Genomic DNA, 20,414 nt, shown 5'->3' on the forward strand with positions numbered 1-20,414 from the left:
TCACCCCTACCATACCCATATAAATCCTGTGGTGGTGGACAACAGAAAAAAAAACCCGCCAACCGCCCAAAAATCTGCTGCAATAAGGCTCCTGGAGGGGCTGAATAACTCTGTTGCATCATTTGTCTGTGAGTCCTTTCCCCAGTTCTTTCCAGTAGCTCCAGTACTCTTTCCTGTCCCTGAGGCTAGGACCCACGATAACCCTAATCCTACAGGCTCAAAGCATGTGGTTTTCCCCTACTGACACCCTTCCTGGGGATGCCCACAGACAGCAGACGACCTGTAAAAAGGTTCCACAGCCCTATCAAGCAGGGCATAGTCCAGAAATCACATGCCACTTCACAGGCTGACAGGTGGACACCTCATGTAGTAACACTACAAACAACCCTATTTAGTGACTGCACCTGGGCAGTAACTGGCTTTTGTTTAAAAACCGCTACCCTCATTTCCCACTCTTGCCTTCAGGGTAGTATGAAGAACACTGCTGGTTATTTTTCTTCAAAGGTGAACTAATTCAAACTTGATGGTAACTTAATGACTCCCATCAGCAAGGCTGCTCAGAGCAGACCGGAGACCTCAAGCCACTGTCCCACTGACGGGCATCCACGTCGCTGTAGGCACAGTCGCAGCGGGGGCTATGCACCGCAGCACACCTTTCACAGATATAGGTGTCGTCTTCTGCCAACAGGAATGGTTGTAACTCGCGCTGGGTATCAGCATATGTTTTAGAAATGAATCAGATTGTAACCAATATGTTAGGAAGACGGGCCAGACTCCTGGAAGAGTGGGGCTAGGAGGTGGTTTCTGCTAGCAGAGTGCTTTCAGTTTGAGGTTTGCATTGAAGTTGTTATATCTACAGCTGTGAGGAAAAATCCTTCCTTAATACTGTTTTGCAATAGCAGGAGAAGCCTGATTCCTTATTGAGTTGTGTAAGCAGAGAGGCCAAGTCTAGAAGTGACAAAAAACTGCAATTCCCTCCCCTCCTTTGGGATGCTGCAGGTCAAGGTGGAAGTACAATGGCAAGTACGTTTGCCCTGATGCTGCATTTGCTCTGTGGGTAAACAGAGACCATCTACTCCCTGGGCTGTCATTCTGGCATCTTTCATGACCACTAAACTCTTTTTCAAAAGAAAAAGGAGGTTTTATTAGAAAGTTATTGGACGATCCAAATGTCAGAGTGAAAAATCCAGAGGAAGGTTAAGGATTTTTTATTATTATTTTTTTGATACAGCTGCACTGGAGGTGAATGAACACCAGAGCGTTTTGATTTCCTGCCTGGTTTCAATAAATGTTGCACTCCCAGGCACCCAAGGGACTGCTGTGGTTTGTCAAAACCAATTAATTTTCTTCCACAGAATGCTTCAGGCACCTCAAAATGTCGTTCGAGAGCTAGCACACATCTAAGGAGGAGGGAAAGCTAGCAATCAACTGCTGCTCGGGCTCTGCATCAGCAGCACAGCCCTCCAAACTCGCACCAACAGCAGAGGCGAGGCAAGGCGGCAGGCATATCACCTGGTCACGGCAGGGAGCTGGGGGCAGAGCCAAAGAGAAAATACCACATGTTATAAACCCTATGAATATAAACAAGAAGCTGCCGCTTGTGAAACATGCCAGAAATAAGTTTCCTAAGGGAGAATTCAAAGCTGAAAGTCTGTCTGTCTCACTTGTATTTCCTAGGATCCATTGCTCTGTGCTAGCAGATGTAGTAATGAGCCTGAAGTGACAAACAGAACAGCTTTTATTAAGGAAGATAAGCCCTAGAGTCAGGATTCACCAGTTCCCTCCCCGGCCCTCCATCGGACCCACTGGTCAGAGTAAGGATTTCCCTCGCCTGAGCCTCAATTTACCTACTTACAGTGGACAGACTGTAATGTTTTTCTTCTCTTCTGTATTGAGATGTGAGAGCAAACTTGTTTGCAAGTAATTTTAATAATCAGCCATGAAATGCACTAGATGTAAGCATGGTATTATCATGCTATGATTTCTTTTTCAATGAACACCAAGACACAGAGTTTAAGAGCGCACTGGAGCTATCATTTATACTCAGAATCAGACATACAAGTACTAACGCTATGAATACTCTATGTATATACTTCATGTCAAATAATTATCACTGGATCCTTTCCCAACTGCAAAAAGCAGGGATGGAGACAGATACTTTTCTTGCATGCTAGCACTCTGCAGAAGGGGCATAAGACAAACAACAATTTAAATTTTAAACAATTTGTCTTAAGTACCGCGGGGTCACAGGCAAACCCCTGCTAGAGCAGGAAACGGAAACACCAGCTGATGTTCCCAGCAAGCACTATGGTGAGGCCCTACTCACAGTGCCCAGGGAACTGGGAACCAAGGCTCCTTTGGAGATCCCAGGTCCTAATCTCGGGTCCAGTGTCATCCTTGCTGGGCCACTGACAAAAAACAGAAACAAAGAACTTCCAAAATTAAAAATGACAGCACGCTGAGCAGCGAAGTGAGCTTTACAGTGTAACAAATCTTTAGAAGAACAAGGAATAAATCCGCCTTTCTTTCTTTTTCTGTTCACCAACCATGGTATCTTCAATGACCTACTTGTTTTTAAAAGTAATCCAACATTTACCATTACAATCTTCTTTGCTCCTCAAGTCACATAAACCCCCTGCTGTCTCCTCCTTCTCTATTTACCTGGCCTTACAGTCACAGCAGGGAACTGAAAATCTGCTCCCTGCCTCCTAGCTACGAGCAAAGGCTTCACTTGGGCATCCAGCAGATGATAACTAATGCTACTGCTTAAACAGTCCCTAGAGTGCCGCCTCTGACACAGACAAACATCTAGATCCTGCTACTAGTCCGAGACACATCACCCCACATTTAGGGAACTGCTCTGATAGAAATAGCCATGCCTCCCATTCACAGCATCTCTTCACACAAGCAAATCTCATGTTTCATTCAGACAGGATTTTTCTCAGCGCTCTTACTTACTATTTAATATTTATACTATGGTCAGCATCCAAAAAGCATGACGCTATTGGTTATGGTAGGTGCTGAACAAACACATACGAAATCTGTCTTGGACGCTTACAGGTGTGAAAGGTCAGTTAGAAAAGGGAAAAAAGTCAATAAAATCTGGAGCCCAGAGAATAACTGAATCACAAGGACCGGACACAAATATAAATCCCCCAAAATGAAACAGAAATCCTCCAAAATATATCAAATCAAAGAGGAGATGGTCCACTTGCATCAGTTGGCATTGACCAGACCGAGAGCAACAGAAGGGAGAGGAGAATTCATAACCAAATTCATCAGCTTCCTGCTACATTTCCTCCTGAGCCTGTTCATCTTCCTTTCTGCCTTCATTCCCTCTGCTCTGGATACAACCTCTCACACCACGAGAATGCCTGGCTTATCCCTAAGACACAAAAGAGCACGGAGTTTTTCCAAGTTCATTGTATGCAGCATCAGCCAAATAAGCTGCAACGGATACAAGTGTTGGAAAGCTGCAGATCCCTGAAGGTTACCGAGATCTGGAGTCTCCCAAGAGGCAGTTCCCCCCAAAAGCAGAGCCATCTCTTTCAACAGTGACAGCAAACCACAGCTTTAACAGCTTTAACCACAGCACAGGTCCTCAGCCTTTGAGCAAAGCTCTCCAATATAAGCAGAGCATCTGGACTTCAATGAGGAAGGCAAGGCTGAGCTAATATCAGACTCCGCTCACTCTCCCTCCCTTACAATAACATTTTAACTCTAAATAATTAAAAGGAAATAAGTACCTACAAAGCCAGCAGAATCATTGCAGGCTGATAGGTCAGCATGGCTGGCTGTTTGAAATAAGGGGCCCATTCAAGTTATTCACATCAGATGTCAAAGGTGATGTGTTGTAATGAGAAACGATAAATACGCTCACTTAACATGCAAGCTCGCAGCTGCAGTCTTCCAGGCTGAAGCCATGCTAGAACATAAAAACCACAACTGTGCCCTTGAGAAGTCACCTCCACCGTGTTCTCCCCACCTTCCCAAGCCCTCCTGCTTTTCTACCTGCAGAACAAAGGAGACGTGACACATCTTATTGCTTCCTCCACACAATAACGCCAAGCATCTAAGAACAGCTTCCTGCTTTAAACCTTTTAGTACAACCGCTTATTTCAGCGCTGCCAGTTGCAGGCTCCTCTGCAGTCCAGTATTTGGAAGCAATGGATCAGCCGCATGAAAAGCAGGATTTGGTAGTGCCTGATACCAAGCGTTTGCTTGGCAAACCTACCGGGAAGAGAAACGTAACCTCAACAGCCTGCAGCGTTTCAAGTTGAGGGGACACTTGCAGCCTATAAATAATATTTACAATCTGAAACTTTGATGGAATATGTATGCTTATTTTCTATTGTTTTGTATCTCGATCAGCAGTACAGTTGCTTTTTCAGTTATCAGCCCTGCTCACAGGAGACTGAATCCCAGGCTATATCAATTCCCCTGGGAATGTAAAGGAAAAGAACCATCTGGAGAGAATAATAAAACAATTAACTTTCCATTAAAGAATAATCTATGTATGTTTTTAAGGAGGCAAACTTTAATGATCTCCACCTAATTATTCATCCCACATTCTGGCAGGGTTGGTTTGGATTTCGTCTTGCTTTGTTTCTGAACGCAGTCTGAAGGTAACGATTTAAGCTGGAAGGGACGTAGGGACCACACAGGCTCCTTCAGTTGGGAGGTTTCCAGAAACATCGACCAAGGTCTTCATCACTCCCAGGGGTTCATATGCCTGTGTAATGGCAACACCATCAATTGTAAGAGTTTCACTGAATATTCATGAGGATCTTACAAACGTGGTTGTTGACTGGTTTGGTACATCAGCTATGTTTTTGGACACGAAGCGCAGAGCAGCCCACTCAGGAGATGCATGCACCTGAACATCAGTCTGTTGAAAGCTGGGCTCATTTAACTCGTCACTGACAGCAATATAAATCAGAAATGACTCCATAAAACCCAACGGCAATCCCCTCTGATCTTGCTAACTCACCAACTAGCTGCAAGTATATTATCTTTACTAAGTAATTCTGTAAAGTGAAAAGGTTCAAAGCGAGGGCTTTAAGGACTATTATTATGCCTGTTACCCTTCTAAACACACACCCCTCCAAGGACCCGCTGGCTGTACACATGACGGAGAACAGCCCAGGCTGCACCACGCGTTCGTTATGCACACTTGCTCAGCTTAACCACCTGCCTCAGTTTCCCAGTGGATAATGCTAATGAGCTAGTAACTGTGCATGCCTGCATTTCATTCCGGTTTACACAGTGCTTTCCAGCCGAGGCTCTCAAACATTTGGAAAGGACCAAATATAGTTTAAGCTAAAATTAACTGGAACATAAATACCAGCATTCAACCACTTAAATCACTCCTTTAGGAAACCTACCTGGGACTCTGGGCTTTCCAGCACGAGAACTCGCACACTAAAGAGCTGGTAAATAGTGAGACAGTGCCCTGGCAATCCTTTGCTACTATTTATTGACCAACTGATTGAGATCAGGCTCTGTGACACAGTACGGGCAAGTTTATCCCCCCCAACCCCCTGCAAGCTGCTAAGTTTTATGATCTGAAAAAGTCATTTGAAAAAACCCCATAAACCTGGCACACAAACTAACAAACTAGTCACACCTGAGTCCTGCTGGAAAAAATCCCTGCCTCAGCTTTCAAATGTTGCAGAACATTTTAATTCACAGCTGCTGCATAAACGGAGCAAGATTTGAGCCTAAGAGTCTAAGGCAGTTTAGCCTCTGAGACTTCCAGCCTGCTCTTCCCCTACAACTGTAAAAGCCCATCTTTCTCAACAAGATAGACAGATATAGATATACACGCACACACATATATATATGCACACCCCGATCTCTCAAAGCAGGGCCCCTGCATCTGCCACCAGGCTGTACGCTGCATCGGCACAATGGCTCTGGTGCAGGATCTGCACCACCCACTGGAAAGGATTTAGCGAGGGGTGCTAACGTCACACACTGAGCAGCCACATACAGCTATAAATTATTCATACACATTACTCTAATTATGCAAATGTACTAAAAGCTGGAGCATATGTTTCCCTGACATCTCCCTGTACGGATGCAATATGGTTCTAGTAGAGAGAAAGAGTGAGAAGTAAGACGATGGGTGTAAAGAGACTAACGATGGGAGACACTGGCCCAAGCAAAGGGCGGCAGAGGAGCTCCCCCCTCCACCCAAGCCCCTGCAAGGCTAAGGACATTTAAGTGCTCCTCCTTGATAATATACTGTTGGCTTTGCACTCGGTGCTGAACAGAGTGCTGAGGCTGCTGAACGGCCCAGGCAGATTAAAATAAACCCAAGCAGTTTGGAACAGGAATGTGTTTATCTGGCATCGCACACTTCCTCTTATCAAACATGAGGAGCAGGGGAGGGCACAGCAATGGTGTGCGGAAGCAGGCTGTGTGCACGCTGGTACGAGAGGGGGAGGGAAAAGGGAGAAACTGCAAGGATCAGACAGATAATGCATGAGCTTGGGAGTCAAGAGCACGGAGCTAGGCGTCATCTCGCTGGGGTACAGCGTCCAAACTCTCGGTCAGCCCCCGGATGGGCACTAGCTGTTGGAAAACTCAATTAGGTCCTTCCTCCCTTGCAGCATTTGGAAGAAGGCTGGCATTCTGCGCTGCTGCAGCAGAAGCAGCTGGCTGTGTGTGTTGCCCAAGCTTTGGGCTCAAACTCCTTCTCCCAGCTCATTGAGCGCAGTGCAGGCACTGGGCATCGCTTGTCTCCCACTCCAGAGGCCGGCACTCACTCCTCAGAAGGAAAAGGCCAGATGCACTCTGCTACGGCGTTTTGAAGTCCAGACTGGGGATTATGGTACTGGATTGAGTATCAGAAGATTAGCATCTTATTCCCAACTTTGACATGTCGAAGGACCACGTCACTGTCCTTCTGTAAATGCCCAGTCCATCTGACAGGGCCCTCTGGAAGCAGACATGCTCCTCAGACACTGCATGCAGAGCCCTGTGCAGGGGGGCTCCGATTCTCCAGCATCATTCATTTAAAAATCCCATAAACACTTTCCAAACTCTCCAGCCCTACTGAATGACCAGGTGAGTGTTTCTATACCCAGAGAACACAAAAGAGCAAATTAAACATCATGTAATATCACAGCTACTTGGAAGATTTCGGCTATGTTCCTATTATGCCAGTAGTTACCCAAGATCAAAAAAGTTGAACAGGAAACCTTGGCAGCTCCTTTGATGAGAGCACGTTTTACCTCCCAGTGCTGGTACTAAAGAGACTCTCTAGCTCTGTCCCAGCAGTCCTGTAAGGAATGCACTCCCACAGCCATGTGAAATACTCGGCACTGCAGAGACCCTACCACAGGAGGAGTGCTAGCGACTGCAGTAACGTACAAGGTGGATGCCACTTCAGCTCTTCAGATCCAAGCCAAAACTCTGCTAGTCTACTATTATTTTTAAATCCAAGTTCTTGTTTGTGCACAGCTCAACCACAGCTCCTCACCTGTGGCTGCCTCAAGTCAAGGTCGGCCACACTTTGAAAGCACGAAGTGATGTATCAGAGAAGCAGCACTGAGCAGAAGGGACAGGCAGGCTGCAGGTGATGCTGCGAGGCGGACAAAGGTGGGGACGCCTGCACAGATCCTGGTCACTCTGCCCCAAAACCTGGCCAGCAGGATTTGTCCTTCCCTTTCACAAAAGACCAGATGAATGAACAGCAGCACTTTTGCCAGGCAGAGATGCCAAACTGGCAAAACAAAGCTGAGAAAACAGCACACGATAACAAGCAAGAAGAAAAGACAGAGAAACGAAAAATCCACCGAAGTAAAATAAGACATTGATTACAAGGACCAAGTCCAGCCATTTCTGCTCTGCCACATTCAGCAAAGCCCTTGTGGGTAGCAGGCTGCATCCCAAAGGGCACCCTCTCCCTGGGCTCATCCTCCCTTCCGTGCAGTCCCACATGTTGAGGACCAAGCGTAGCTCACGCAGAAGCTCGCTGCCTGCCCGGCTCTGCTCTGGTTCACCCTGGGCTCAGGTTTGGGGCCATCTGGACCTTTATGAACTGTGTGTTTCCTCACCACCAAGGCCAGCAGTACTCACACCTTCCAGTCGTATGGCGGCGAGGCAGATCCAGACACTGTCTCTTGGCTTCCCTCAACAGCCCAGAGGAAAGGGCAGGAGGGGACAAAAATAGCTTTCCAGACTGGAAGCTCTGTTCATCCAAACCCCAGGTCCAGCTCTGCCACTCACCCTGCCCCTGCGAACGCCTGTCTGCTGAACGGGGAGAGGCTTCATTGCCACCGTGCCATGCCTCCGGGTGAGTGCTTGTCTCTGCTACTGAAGCAGCCCTCAGGAAAGGCAGACAGAAAGAAGGGCAGAAAGAAAGACAGGAGCAGAAAAGGGGGCTCGGCACTTACACTGCTTAGTTTTTCCCCCATCTCATTCTGAAGGCTTTGGGTCCCTCAGTAATTGCCAGCAAAGGAACAAGCCCATTAACAGGCAGCCACAGATAAAAGGTACTAGAAGAGAGGGAGGAGGTGGTCTGACCAGCCAACTGCTCACCTCAGGAGCCACAGGATCAAACACAATTTAGATAACAAGCCAGAGGAGACTTGCAACCTCAGCCCGGCTATTGAGAAAGGAAGGTTTAATGCAACATCCAGGGGAAATGCTCAGCGAGGCACAAAACCCAGCAGCACACACGGCTCTGCTGCCGTCGGTTCCACCACGAGTGCCGGCACAGCAGGGCCCTGGTAGGTTGGGACAGGGCTGCACGGGAAATCTCTCTCGCCCACTGAGTCTACCCAGGAGCAGGTTTTGCCACACGCAGAAAACATCTAGGCTGGAAACACAACAAATTTGTCCACTTTTGACTAGAAGACTTTTACTTGTGCCAAAACACTGGAAGAAACAGAAATTTAGTGCAGTGCAGCAGGAAATGTCAAAACCAAACATTTTCTTGTCCTGCAAAGTGATGAAGGGTCCACTGTAGCCATGAAGAAAGTCACTAACAGAAAAAGAATAGAAGTCAGGGAGCTGGGTTTTTAGTGTAATATTCCTTATTCTAGAAATTATTATTTAAAGACTTTTAAGCTACTCAACCAGCATTTTAGGGTTCCACATATCATTGTGCCAGTCAGAGTTAAATTAGCAATGATTTGTGCTCTCAAATATTTCCGGTGAGCCACAAGGGAGGAGAGGACAGAGGGGCAAAGCAACATGCCATAATCTCCAAGTGCTGGGATTTGTTTTGAGACACGCCAGGAGCCAACACGATGCTGCACCACGAGCACCCAAAGGGCTGAACGCCAACTTCAATGGGCAGAGAATCAGCCCAGCAAGGCCACGGTCCTCTCTACAGCCCCAAGTCCACAGCGTTCAGATCTACGTGTAGCCCCACCACAGCCCGTGTGACCAATGGGGACATTTGCACTTCAGTATTTTCAAGGTCTGGACATCAGAAGAGAAATGAGGTGGTGTCTCACAGCTGAAAGGCAAGCCCCTGGCGTGACACCCCTTTGCATCTCAGAGCTTCTCACCCTCCTCTGTAATTGCTACAGAAAAACACTCCGCTTGAGCGAAGCAGCATCTGAATGGTGTAAACTTGGATAATCTCCCCAGGGGAAGCACAGGAGATGACTGCCTGTCCACCCTGCAGGAGAGGGGGGAAGCGGAGGCAGCTGACATTTAGTACCCCAACTCTAGGAAATGACTGAAGAGCTAGAATAAAAATCATTCCTGGGTGGGCAGCACTCCAGCAAGATAAAATATTCAGCACTGTTATGTTCCTGGACACCATATTTCTGACAATAAATTTCATGCTTTGTATGCCACAACAGTTAATGATTTCAGTCAATAAACAAAGAACAGGTCCACATCCTTTCACAGCAACCCAAGGAAAAAAATATTCATAAGTAAACCTGACAAACCTCAGAGGAGGGTATTTTTATTATTATTTACCGGTCTGTCACTTTGATAGTCAGGCCTGAACTGGAAAGGGAAGATCCATTTCTGGCGTGGCACCACCCCCAGCGCTTACAGGCTTCATAGACCCATGAGAGCTGGCAGCAGGACCCACCACCTGCACAGGAGACCCCACTGAGTTCAGAAAGACCAGTTTCATCTTTGGTGACACAGCCCTTTTTCCCCCCTAATTCTAACATCATTCTAATATCACTATGTACCAGAAGCCCCCCTCTGCAGACAGTTTGAATGTCCCAGGCTAACATGGCAACCCCAAAAAACATCAGCAAGTTTTGGCAAAAAACAGGCTTATTTGCCCCATTTTTCTTTATCATTCCTGCCCCACATGGATCTATTCCTACTTACTAATACACCTTTCTGAGAAATCCCAGTGGGTGGGATTCGCTTCCAGCTAGATGGACGTTTCGGCCCCCACTGCTGCTCCTCAGGCAGTAGCTTTCCGTCTCCTCTGAGCCTGCCCGCTCTGTGCCAGGGAGCACCACAGCTCTGTGGGTTGGTACTGGACTCCAGCACCTGCATCCTGGTTGCAAGCCAGCATGACGATGGAGCAAGGTGAGATACAAAGTCCAAGTCATGCTCAGGTAATGCCCTTTACAAGAAGGGAAGCATGGACCCAGTCCCAACCTTAAGAATTAGTTGCCACCCTCTAAATTTCAAGTGTGCCTGCAACAGAATATGGATTTATTTTTTTTTAACCACATCTCAGAGTGGGTTACAATACCACTGTATGACATTAAGCAGCTCCCATCCTGCAACCCAGATGAACCCGTGTGCAACTGGTGGGTAAAAGGACTTTCTGCAAGCACAGCTCTGAATTCTTCAGGATGAAGCACATCAGCGAAGCTACGCTAGTTTGCATTAGCAAGTGATGTGGTCTTTAAGTGTCACTCACTTGATATTGCATTTGTGATTCAAACCTGAACTTCACATCCCACGTTCTCCCCTGGAGATCCACAGACAGCCTCTACTAGTCCTTTCTGTATGTTCCAGTGGTTGCATGTTGGAATTTTCAGTAGCTCATTTCTTGGCTTCAGGTGGTTTATACCAGATAGAATAATTGTGCACAGCTCTCTCCCTTCACAAGACGGTTCCAAAAAACCCCTTCGATCCCTCTGTAGTCAGTTTATCTGGTATTATTCCATTAAAGTGATGCACTAGCAGAAGAATTAAACGGAAAAAGAGGGAAGCTCTCTTACCTGTAATTGACTGACTGGCCAATAGGAGTCAAGTGCTGGCAAATTGGAGGTGTAATTTCGATTTAATTATGGCATTAAAAAAATTACATGATATACCTATTTAACATGCAAAGGAGCAAAATCAAAGCTAATAAGAATAAATTGTAAGAGAGGACATGTACAAAACCTAGTAGCAGTCTTCTTTTTTTTAAAATGTGCTCTGCTAAAGAGTATGCTGGCTGTTACGTCTATGGATTGCCTGGAAAACTTGCATCCCCAGCTCCGATTCTAAGACCCTGCCATCATGCAAAACTGCATCGCACAAATGCACAGATATAATCAAACATACCTGTTAAAACCAAAGCAATATATATGCTGTTCGTGCTGTGCATGAAGTTTGTATCAATCCAGTTGAAATGAATGCAAGCAAAGCCCAGATACATCATTCTAGAGCTCATGAACGCGAATGAATGGATGAACTACAAAGGGTTTTGCAAGCCTTCAGCTAAACTCATTTTAAAATAAATTTAAAAGAAAATAGTACAACTTCTTTGTTTAGACAATGGGTTACAACCAACAGTATAAAACATGAAGAGTTCTATTGAAGCCAGCATAGCTACTAGTGTAAGACAGAGAGTGAGAGGCCCACAAATCATTGTCATCTGAGAAGAACATGCCACTGCCATGAGAAAACACAAATACACCCCATGTTTTTTTCTGGGGGAATATATTTATCATGCTCGAGAAGCCTATTTTCTTTAGATTAACACCATAACCCTAATTTCAAGTTATTCCATTTCTAAACAGCTAGTCAGCACAACAGTGTTGGGAAGGGGAAACAGGGTTTTACTGGGAAGGGGAAACAGAGAGAGTCTTAAGGACCCTTTGATCCACAAACCTAATAAACCACGACGAAGCCATTCTGTAACCGCCCTAACCCAACCCGGAGCACTGCTGCCAGGAACAGAGGAGGTCTGGCTTCTGCCGTACTCAGGCCCTGGTGCTAAGTCAGGGAGCAAGAGGCAGATGCCAGATACCATCAGTACGGGTTTTTGGTTTGTGCACTGGGAAGCCGAAGCCAAACAAGAATTAACATCTTTACCTGCAACGTATATTTAAAAACACAGAGCTTCCAATGGATAGTCAAATTATCCTTTGAACATTTCCTGCTTTGTCAACAGAAGTTCAAAATTAAAACACAAATTAAACTACCTTCAGTCCCCAGAGGAAAGATTAGTTGGATTTAAGATGCATTTAGTGTGTTATATAGAAAAAAACCAAAACAGAGGTACATGCTCAGATAGCAGTGACATGCAGCCCGAGAGGCAGACAGATACAAAACACACTCACTCCCACACACTCCATGAATACATCAAATTGACCTGCAACCAGAAGCACAGCCAGCCATGACCCTGCACATGGAGTGAGCCGGGAGGGTGACTTATTGCAAGCGTTCACACAGGTGAGTTCTGCAGATGAGAACATTCATTGCCACGAGGAAGGCAGCACAGGTAAAAGACAGACAGCTTACCCCTCTGAGCTGTTGGACTCCACCAAATATCCTCATCACTCCATCAATCTCCTGCTCCAGCCTCCTGGCCCAGTACTGCATACTGCAAGAGACGGAGAGACAGCGAGAAAGAGAAAGGGAGAGAAAGAAAGAGAGAAAGAGTCAGAGCCCTGACACTTCACAGATAAGCAAGGCGACTGAAGGGAGAGGGAGGAAATCGGTGCCCTCAGCTAAGTTAACTGCGCCCCTTCTGCAGCGCCGGGTGCAGGCAGAATACCAAGAACATGCGGCTTTGAGAATTACGGCTGGGGCAGGTTATAAGATTCAGGACTTCAAAATTTACGCACAAGGCACCACAGAGAGAAAAGCGGGGAAAAAAGGTACAACCAAAATTGCAAGGTATGGGGTGGCTTTTTTTTCCTTCTTACATAAACAGTCACAGTAGGTAATTATTTAAGCCCAGAGTGATTAACAAGGTCGAAGTGCTGTGGCGTACAGAAGACAGCTTACTGCTTCAGCAGGGCTCTGTGGCAGAGAGCAAACATAGAGCCAGGGCAGGACCCGCGGTGCCTGTCCTTCTGCAGCGATGGACCATTGCTGCGGCACAGCAGAAGAGACCTGGGCAGAGCCAGGCGACAAGCCCAGGGCATCGAGTGCCTGAGGGCTCAGCTGCTTTGCACCTTCAGCTAAGCCCAGCCTGAGCCGGGCACCGGTTCTGCCAGGTCCACCGTGGGCAGAGCTGCCTCCTGGGGCAGCACAAAGGGCCAGGAGTGGCAGCTCCTTCATCCTGACCCCTGTAAGGGAGCTGGCTGCCAGTCCTTCCAGCACCCTCCTATATATTCAACAACACACATTTCCACTTAGAGCAATAACACCAAGTTGAAACAACAACAAAAAACCCTCTTTTAAATCCACAGAACTTGATAACTGTCCTTTTAATGAGATTTCCTGACTCTGGCCGCTGGCTGCGCAAATGTCAAATCTCCCATCTGACCTGGAAAAGCAATGCTCTATTGCCTCTGCACTACTCGGCACTGCCATCGGTGCTTTTTCCACCACGACATTCATCCCTCAACGCTACACCAGAGAAAGGAGGAATGGAGCAGGAGTGGAAGGTAAGGCTAGCATCATGGCAAAGCAATGGTGGGAGGGAGTGGACCAGCTCGGAGGCTTTGCACTTGGCTTAGGTTCACAATGTGATTTCATCCCTCACGCAAAGAGACGTTCCCCAGACAGCCCACACACTCCCACCACCCATTAAACCATGGAAGAGGCTCCCTTGGAGATCAAGGAGCAGAAAAACCCAGCTAAGAAGCAAGGCCACGGAGGACTCTGAATTCTACGGCATGGCCCAAAAGGTGGGCAGAAATGTCAAAGCAGAAAGATGCCCAAGACAACCGGCAGAACTGAGCTGAAGCATTGCTTGTGAGGGGCGGGGGGACAAAAGGAGGCAGAGGGAGGGACTGGCAGACAGACACGTGTTACTCACATAGGCAAAATTCATGCCAGTTAATAACACATGAGGCTGTGGATGAAAACAAGATCTAATTGCACGTGCCAAATCTTTTCTGCATATCTTATGCTATTTCCCACATTCCTGCAGAGGTAACACTGTCTCTTCTCCCCTGGGAGCCTGGCTGGGGAGGAGGAGACATCAAGGGAAGGAGATGGGTGATGACACCTGCAAACCCACCTTTCTACCAAAGGAGGGAAAGCGAAGCCTTCAGTGGGACTGCCAGCGTAAAGATAACGGGTCACAGAGCTGAGTGGGGGTTTGGATTGTTGTTTGGATTTTTTTTCCCTTTACCAGTCAAACATTTTATTTGCAATCAAAGGTTTATTCAGGTTGTCCAAAGTTACCCATAAACCTTCTGAAGTATTTTTACAAAAACTATTTATTTTTACACATCATTCATTTAAAAAAATGCTTTGAAACACCAAGACTGAATTTTTTTAATTGCTTTTTTTCCCCCTCCTCCAGTTTGTCCATTGAACTGAAAAAAAAAATAAAAATAATCAATGATATGCTCGTACTCGGCCACAGGTCTGAGAAACCCTGCTGAGGACTTACGGAGCTGACACCCTTCCTTAACTTCCAGCTCTGTGCAAGATCCTCGATTTCAGTGACACCTGCCTGTGTCAGCTGCCTCCAGGAACACCTACACCACCACAGCAAGGGAAAATTACCGTCCATCTTGAGCTGTATCCATCAGTATTAACAACTGCTCATATCCGCATAAATGTCACACACGGCCAGGCTTTCAGAGAGCATAAGTTATACAGGAAGACAGAGGCATCGGTATTACTCTGTTGGTATGTGCAAAAGAGACACTGAGCGCTCAGTTGGGCTGGGATTTAAAATGAATTTAAATTTAGTCAGCAGATTTGTTTAAAAAAAAAAAAAAGTTTAAACTTATTCCACCCCCTGCCTCCGCCCCAAGAAGTACTACTATTTGAGGGAAAAGCCATCGGATTTTTCATTCATGAAAAGACTGCAATTCCCTTTAATTGTGCAGCCTTATGATACCTGGCTCTCAACCTCACAGACAAGCAGTTTCCCAGAAAGTTCAACTAAGCCTTGTAGTAGAAGCTTCAAGTACCACTATTAAAAAAAAAAGTGCATTACACTATCAAAAAAAGGGGGAGGGGATTTCTGTACAGCTGACAGCAGGTTTCTAGATTAAAAAACATCCTAGCTGAAGCCACTTCTTTTTTTGGTGTAGTATGGCTATATGAGAACTTTTGCCAGTGGTAGTAAAAATTTTTTCCAACTGGCACATCCCTTACCCACACCACTGGCAAAAGCCCTTGTGTGTGTATCTATCTGACCCATAACTATGTCCCTCTTACCCTGGTAACGTCCGTGACCAGAAGTCTTCAGAGTGGGCCACATCCCAGAATTTGGAGGTTTCATCTCACTTGCCATATGCTGGGTTGAAAGCTACCATTTTAAAAAGAATAATAAAATACATAAAACCCATTATTATTCTGTCTCAGTTGACCTTCGGCCTCTTGTTTCTCTCCCACGGCCACCGCACTTAAAATTTTATGTAAGACGACCGTAGCAAGGATGAAGAGGGTAAAGAAACTGATAGCCCATTATGAACATGGAGATTTCTCTTTGAAGCGTGTCTCCTATGGAAGCTGTAAGCAATAAGACATGACAGTCATTGCATTCCTGGGCCATTACTACACGCCTCAGGTGGCGTTACAGGGCTTGAGGAGCAATAACTCCTCAAAACATGCAGCCTGGAGTGCCCTACTGCTCTCATGAAATGGCATTTACAAATAAAGCATAAAGAAAACAGCTGATGGCACGGACTGGGAAGCCACGAGCACGGATGTGGTGCTGCCCACAGGAAGCCACCGGGCCCCCTTTATGAGCCATGTGCGCAGTCTCCCTGAGTACCACTTCAGTGTCCTCCTAGTGAATTAACACAGGCGAGGAGAAAACCTTTGAGCTGGAGTATTTGGGATTACATTCGGTAGCTCTGTGCCTACAGGAACCCCAGGCAAAGCAGCCCAGCAGTCCCAACATCCCCTGTCCCCTCTTCAGCAGTGACATGCATAGCATATCCCAGTGAGCCACCATCATCTCAGCTGGCTCTGCCCTTGCTGGGGAGACTCTTACAACCACACTACTCTACGATATTGTATGCACAAGCACAATGACACACATTCAGGACATACATTAAAAATCTCTTGCATTGAAAAAAACCATGGTTTTAGTTCCTTCCCCTCTATATTTTACAGCCTCCTGTGCAACATTTAACAAGGGACATAAGTGATTTTTGAAAACACAACACCATTTATCACTGCCTCTCCAAAGAAAACTGCAAAAATGCTAATTGATTTCACAATTTGCATATTTGATTTTTCTTAAAGATGAGATAAAGTAGGCTTAAAAAAAAAAAAAAGAGCAGAGCTTCAAAAATATTTACTGTGATGAGCAGCACATCAGGAGACTAATCACTGCTGTTGCAGTCAGGGCCAGGAAGCCAAGTGTCCCACCTGTCCCACTCCACTCAGTGGGCGCCTGTGCCTCGCCACTGGTCACAGCCGCCCTGACTTAGGGTTACGGCACATTTCATGCTGTAGGTGACATCGGTTTGCGAGGCTACACCACTGCTCCAGCTGCATGGCTTCAGAAGAAAATGGGAATTGCCTGGAAAGACGAGAGACAGGCTGTCCTTGGCCCACATCCTCCCACACTTGTGCACACAACAGATGGCAACTTGGAGTCCTGGTCTTCTATACAGAAGCTGAAGACATTCGCAGACAAGCCACGCGCTGACAGCCCGTGGCCGGCACCACGAGGATGTACCACTGCAGCTCAGGTTACGTGGGACAGACCCTTCACGGGCTGCAGTCACCCCTCTTTGCGTCTAACCTAGGCGTGGGTAAGGCAGTTACACAAACTCCTAATGAATGTAAGCCTCATTGCAAGCAGCCTCTCACAAAAGCACAGGGAAAGGAGAAGTAAGAAGAAAGAAAAATAGTTTTTCTGCTTGAGGACACTTTTTTTTTTTTTTAAAAAGCAGCCTCAGGAGGGGGCTTGTTTGACTGTGAGCAAGAGAGAATGTTAAAAAACAAAAAACCAAACCAGACACTCAGTGCTTTTCTCTTGCTGCCTTCCTGGCCCACAAAATAAGAGAAAGATTCACACAAACGTGAAAGGACAAGAGGAAAAACTACTTGCTAAGTAGATATACTGCCCCAAAGCTTATTGGGTTCTACACAGAGAGTGTTCTGTACAAGTGTCTACACTTCACGCAGTGTGTTCAGCCAAGAATGCTTCACTCTGATTCATACGCTTTGGTTCAGTGCCCAAATATTGCTATTTAATAAGGTTATTAATTACTGTGTTGTCTAATTTTTGCTGTGCAGGAACTTCTTATAATTGGCTTATTCCTTCACAATGCTTAATCCTTTAACTATAATAGCGCATGTGTCAGTGCGCACGCGTGCATGTGTGTATGTGCGCGCTTGTGCCTCCTCTGAGTTTTTGTAGTTTCTTACATACCTAAAACCCCACATGAGCCAGTATTTAACCATCAAGGAAAAACAAGTTGCTTTTTTTTTTCCCCTGAAGATACAACTTCCAGAGAGCACCTGTTTCCCTCAAAATAACCAAACAACTTACTGACCATGCTTCCAGACATCATCAAGCCTCCCACACTGTCATTTTATGACTCCTTTTTAATTTAAAGTATGTGCGCAGTTGTTTATATAAAGGAGGGGTGGGAAAAATTTGCCTGCTGGACTAGTCTTTTCTTAATATTTGTCACGACATTATTCACCTCTACCATCTGGTCTCCCCTATAATAAGAAAGCATCTTTGACATTATTATCGGAGGGAAGGAAGGGACAAATTAATATTAAAACTATATCCCAAGGAAGATCTTCAAGAAACCTGAAGGGGAAAGCCAGCAGAATGATGTGTTCTACATTCAGCTCTGTCACTAAATCACTTCGTTCTCCACGATTCAAACAAACACTTTCTGCTCTTCTTTCTCTGTCCTATCTTTTGTCTGCTTCATCTTTACAAATTTTTGCTGCAATTTTTCTATGCCTTGCATAAAAAAAAAAAAAAGAAAAAAAAAAGAGACAAGTGCCAAACCCCCTACCAGATCCATCCTGATCCCAGTTTGATGCCCCAACAAGTATTACAATACAATAAAAAGGATAAGCGGGGAGTTTTCTCAACCTGCGGGATAGATAGAGCTGGGCAAAATGTAAGGGAAAAATAGTCTGACAATTATACAGAAGATTTGTGTTTCATTAACAGCTGTTGAGCACAAATATTCTTTGTGGGAAAACCAGGAGTAACCACCCACTTGCCACCAATAATGACATTTAGGGCAATGGGAAAATTGTTCCTTAAATAGGATTTCTCTGTCAGAAAACAGAAGCGTTAACCAGTTAAAGTCTAACTCCACCTAGAAACAGAACAGGTAGTAGGTGTTCAGTCATAGACATGTGGGATGGCAGGGGCTTCGGGAAGTTTTCCTTCCACCATTAGTTGCACTGGGACATCTAAATACCTGAACCCTCTGCATGAAGCACTGTCTAATCTGCTCTTTAAATCCTCCCCGAAGGTGAACCCAAGATCCCCACAGTACCTTTTTCCAGTTCCATTTTCCACCATGTGGTGAAAGAGTTCCCTTCTTATCCTCTCTAAGTCTCATTTCCCACTTTTCCCACCTACAGCAGACACTGAAAAATTCTTACAAGCAGCTCCTAAGAACCGGGAGATTGTTATTCTCTTGCATCCTTTGCCCTTCAATTTTTTCTTTTTCTACTCCAAACTCAGTTTTTTCCAGCTTTCCCTCTTTTGCACTGTTTTCTAAACACTTCATCCTTCTTGTTGTCCTGCTCTGGATTCTCTACAGTTTATGTACATCTCCAAAGGCTGATGCCAAAAAGGGAGATCAGGTACTCCAACAGAAGTCAAACCCAGTGCTGTGTGAGGGGTAAAACATCACCTCCCCAGTCGTGTCTGAAAACTACTGTGCACTGCAGAATGAATGTGCCCTTCTGCTATGACAGCACTTAATTGACTCAAAAGTTGTGATGCACGGTAATTCTCAAGATCTTTTCTGCCACATTGCTACCAAGACAGTTATTCTTTATTCTGTATTTGTACATTTGATTTCTCCCTCTTAAGTGCAGCACTTTGCATTTGTTTTCACTGAATTTCATTTTGCTGATATCTAGCTCACCGTTCAATTTTTCTAGTTCATTTTGAATTCTGATAATGCCTTCCAAAGTACATCCAACCCCTCCTAGCTCAGTATCGCCTGCAAATTTTATAAGTATATTTCCCATTCCATTGCCTAAGTTATTAATGAAACTATTGAATAAAAGCGGGTCCAGGGCAGATCCCTGCAGGACCCCACTTGAAATGCCCTCCCAGTATGACAAAGAGCCACGATAACTATTCTTTGAGAGCTACGTGTCCAATCAAAATATCTTGAATTTCAAACTTTACAAAGAGCTGATTTGGAGTATTTGATATGCAAAGGAGCTGGAGGCCAAAGGATAATTCAGTGAATAATTTAAAGCCTAAGTGTAGGTTTGAGGAAAATCGCAATCTGTTGGTGGATGATTTGCCAACAGAAAGAGGAAGGAGAAGTCACTGAATGAGTTAGGGGTACGCTTGCCTGGCAGTGCTGCAAGAGGCCCCCCCACAGGCACCGCATTCTTCTGATCAAATGTGTGCACGGGCCTCTTATTGATACAGCAATGAAAAGAATAAATGGCAAACCAATCACAGTAAATATCTTCCACACGGCAGAGGACAGTGCTTTTCTAAAAGGCACTTCCAGCTATGAACCCCATCATCGAGTTCCTCCCATCCTTATCAGAGCCTAGAGTTGATCTTCAGGCCATCACTCAATGACGCGGCCATTCTGTGACAGATACTTGGACATTAAGAGTGTTATTTGGCAGGACCTCCATATGAGGATCCCCAAATACATTGAAAATGTGCAAGAATAAATTGTCACAGTCTTAAGGGGTAAATCTGATCTCAGCACATTGCCACCAACTCATACTTCTGTAAGTGGAAGCAGAACCGGGCACCTCGAGATGGTACACTAGTTTGCTATTTTCCAGTTCTGTCAAGACACAGAACACATTCAGCAAGAAGTCCTCTGCCATGCCAGGACTCTAATCAAACCATTTACCAACTGCATAAGCAAGACTGAATTTGGTTGCCTTACAACAGGAATAAATTAATTATTCCACTTACGTCTGGA

At 45.6% G+C, this 20,414-nt stretch overlaps 1 protein-coding gene across 2 annotated transcripts in view; it reads right to left on the minus strand.

Moving 5' to 3' along the window:
• CACNA2D2 (calcium voltage-gated channel auxiliary subunit alpha2delta 2) overlaps window positions 1-20,414 on the minus strand; it is a 225,481-nt gene that overhangs the window by 187,051 nt on the left and 18,016 nt on the right. For both annotated transcript variants that reach the window (XM_074603248.1, XM_074603249.1), the window contains exon 2: window positions 12,676-12,757. In XM_074603248.1, coding sequence (XP_074459349.1) covers window positions 12,676-12,757 — 82 coding nt within the window. The remainder of the gene's footprint in view (window positions 1-12,675; window positions 12,758-20,414) is intronic.

Source organism: Larus michahellis, chromosome 10 (genome assembly GCF_964199755.1).
Source record: "Larus michahellis chromosome 10, bLarMic1.1, whole genome shotgun sequence".
NCBI classification, from domain to species: Eukaryota; Metazoa; Chordata; class Aves; order Charadriiformes; family Laridae; genus Larus; species Larus michahellis.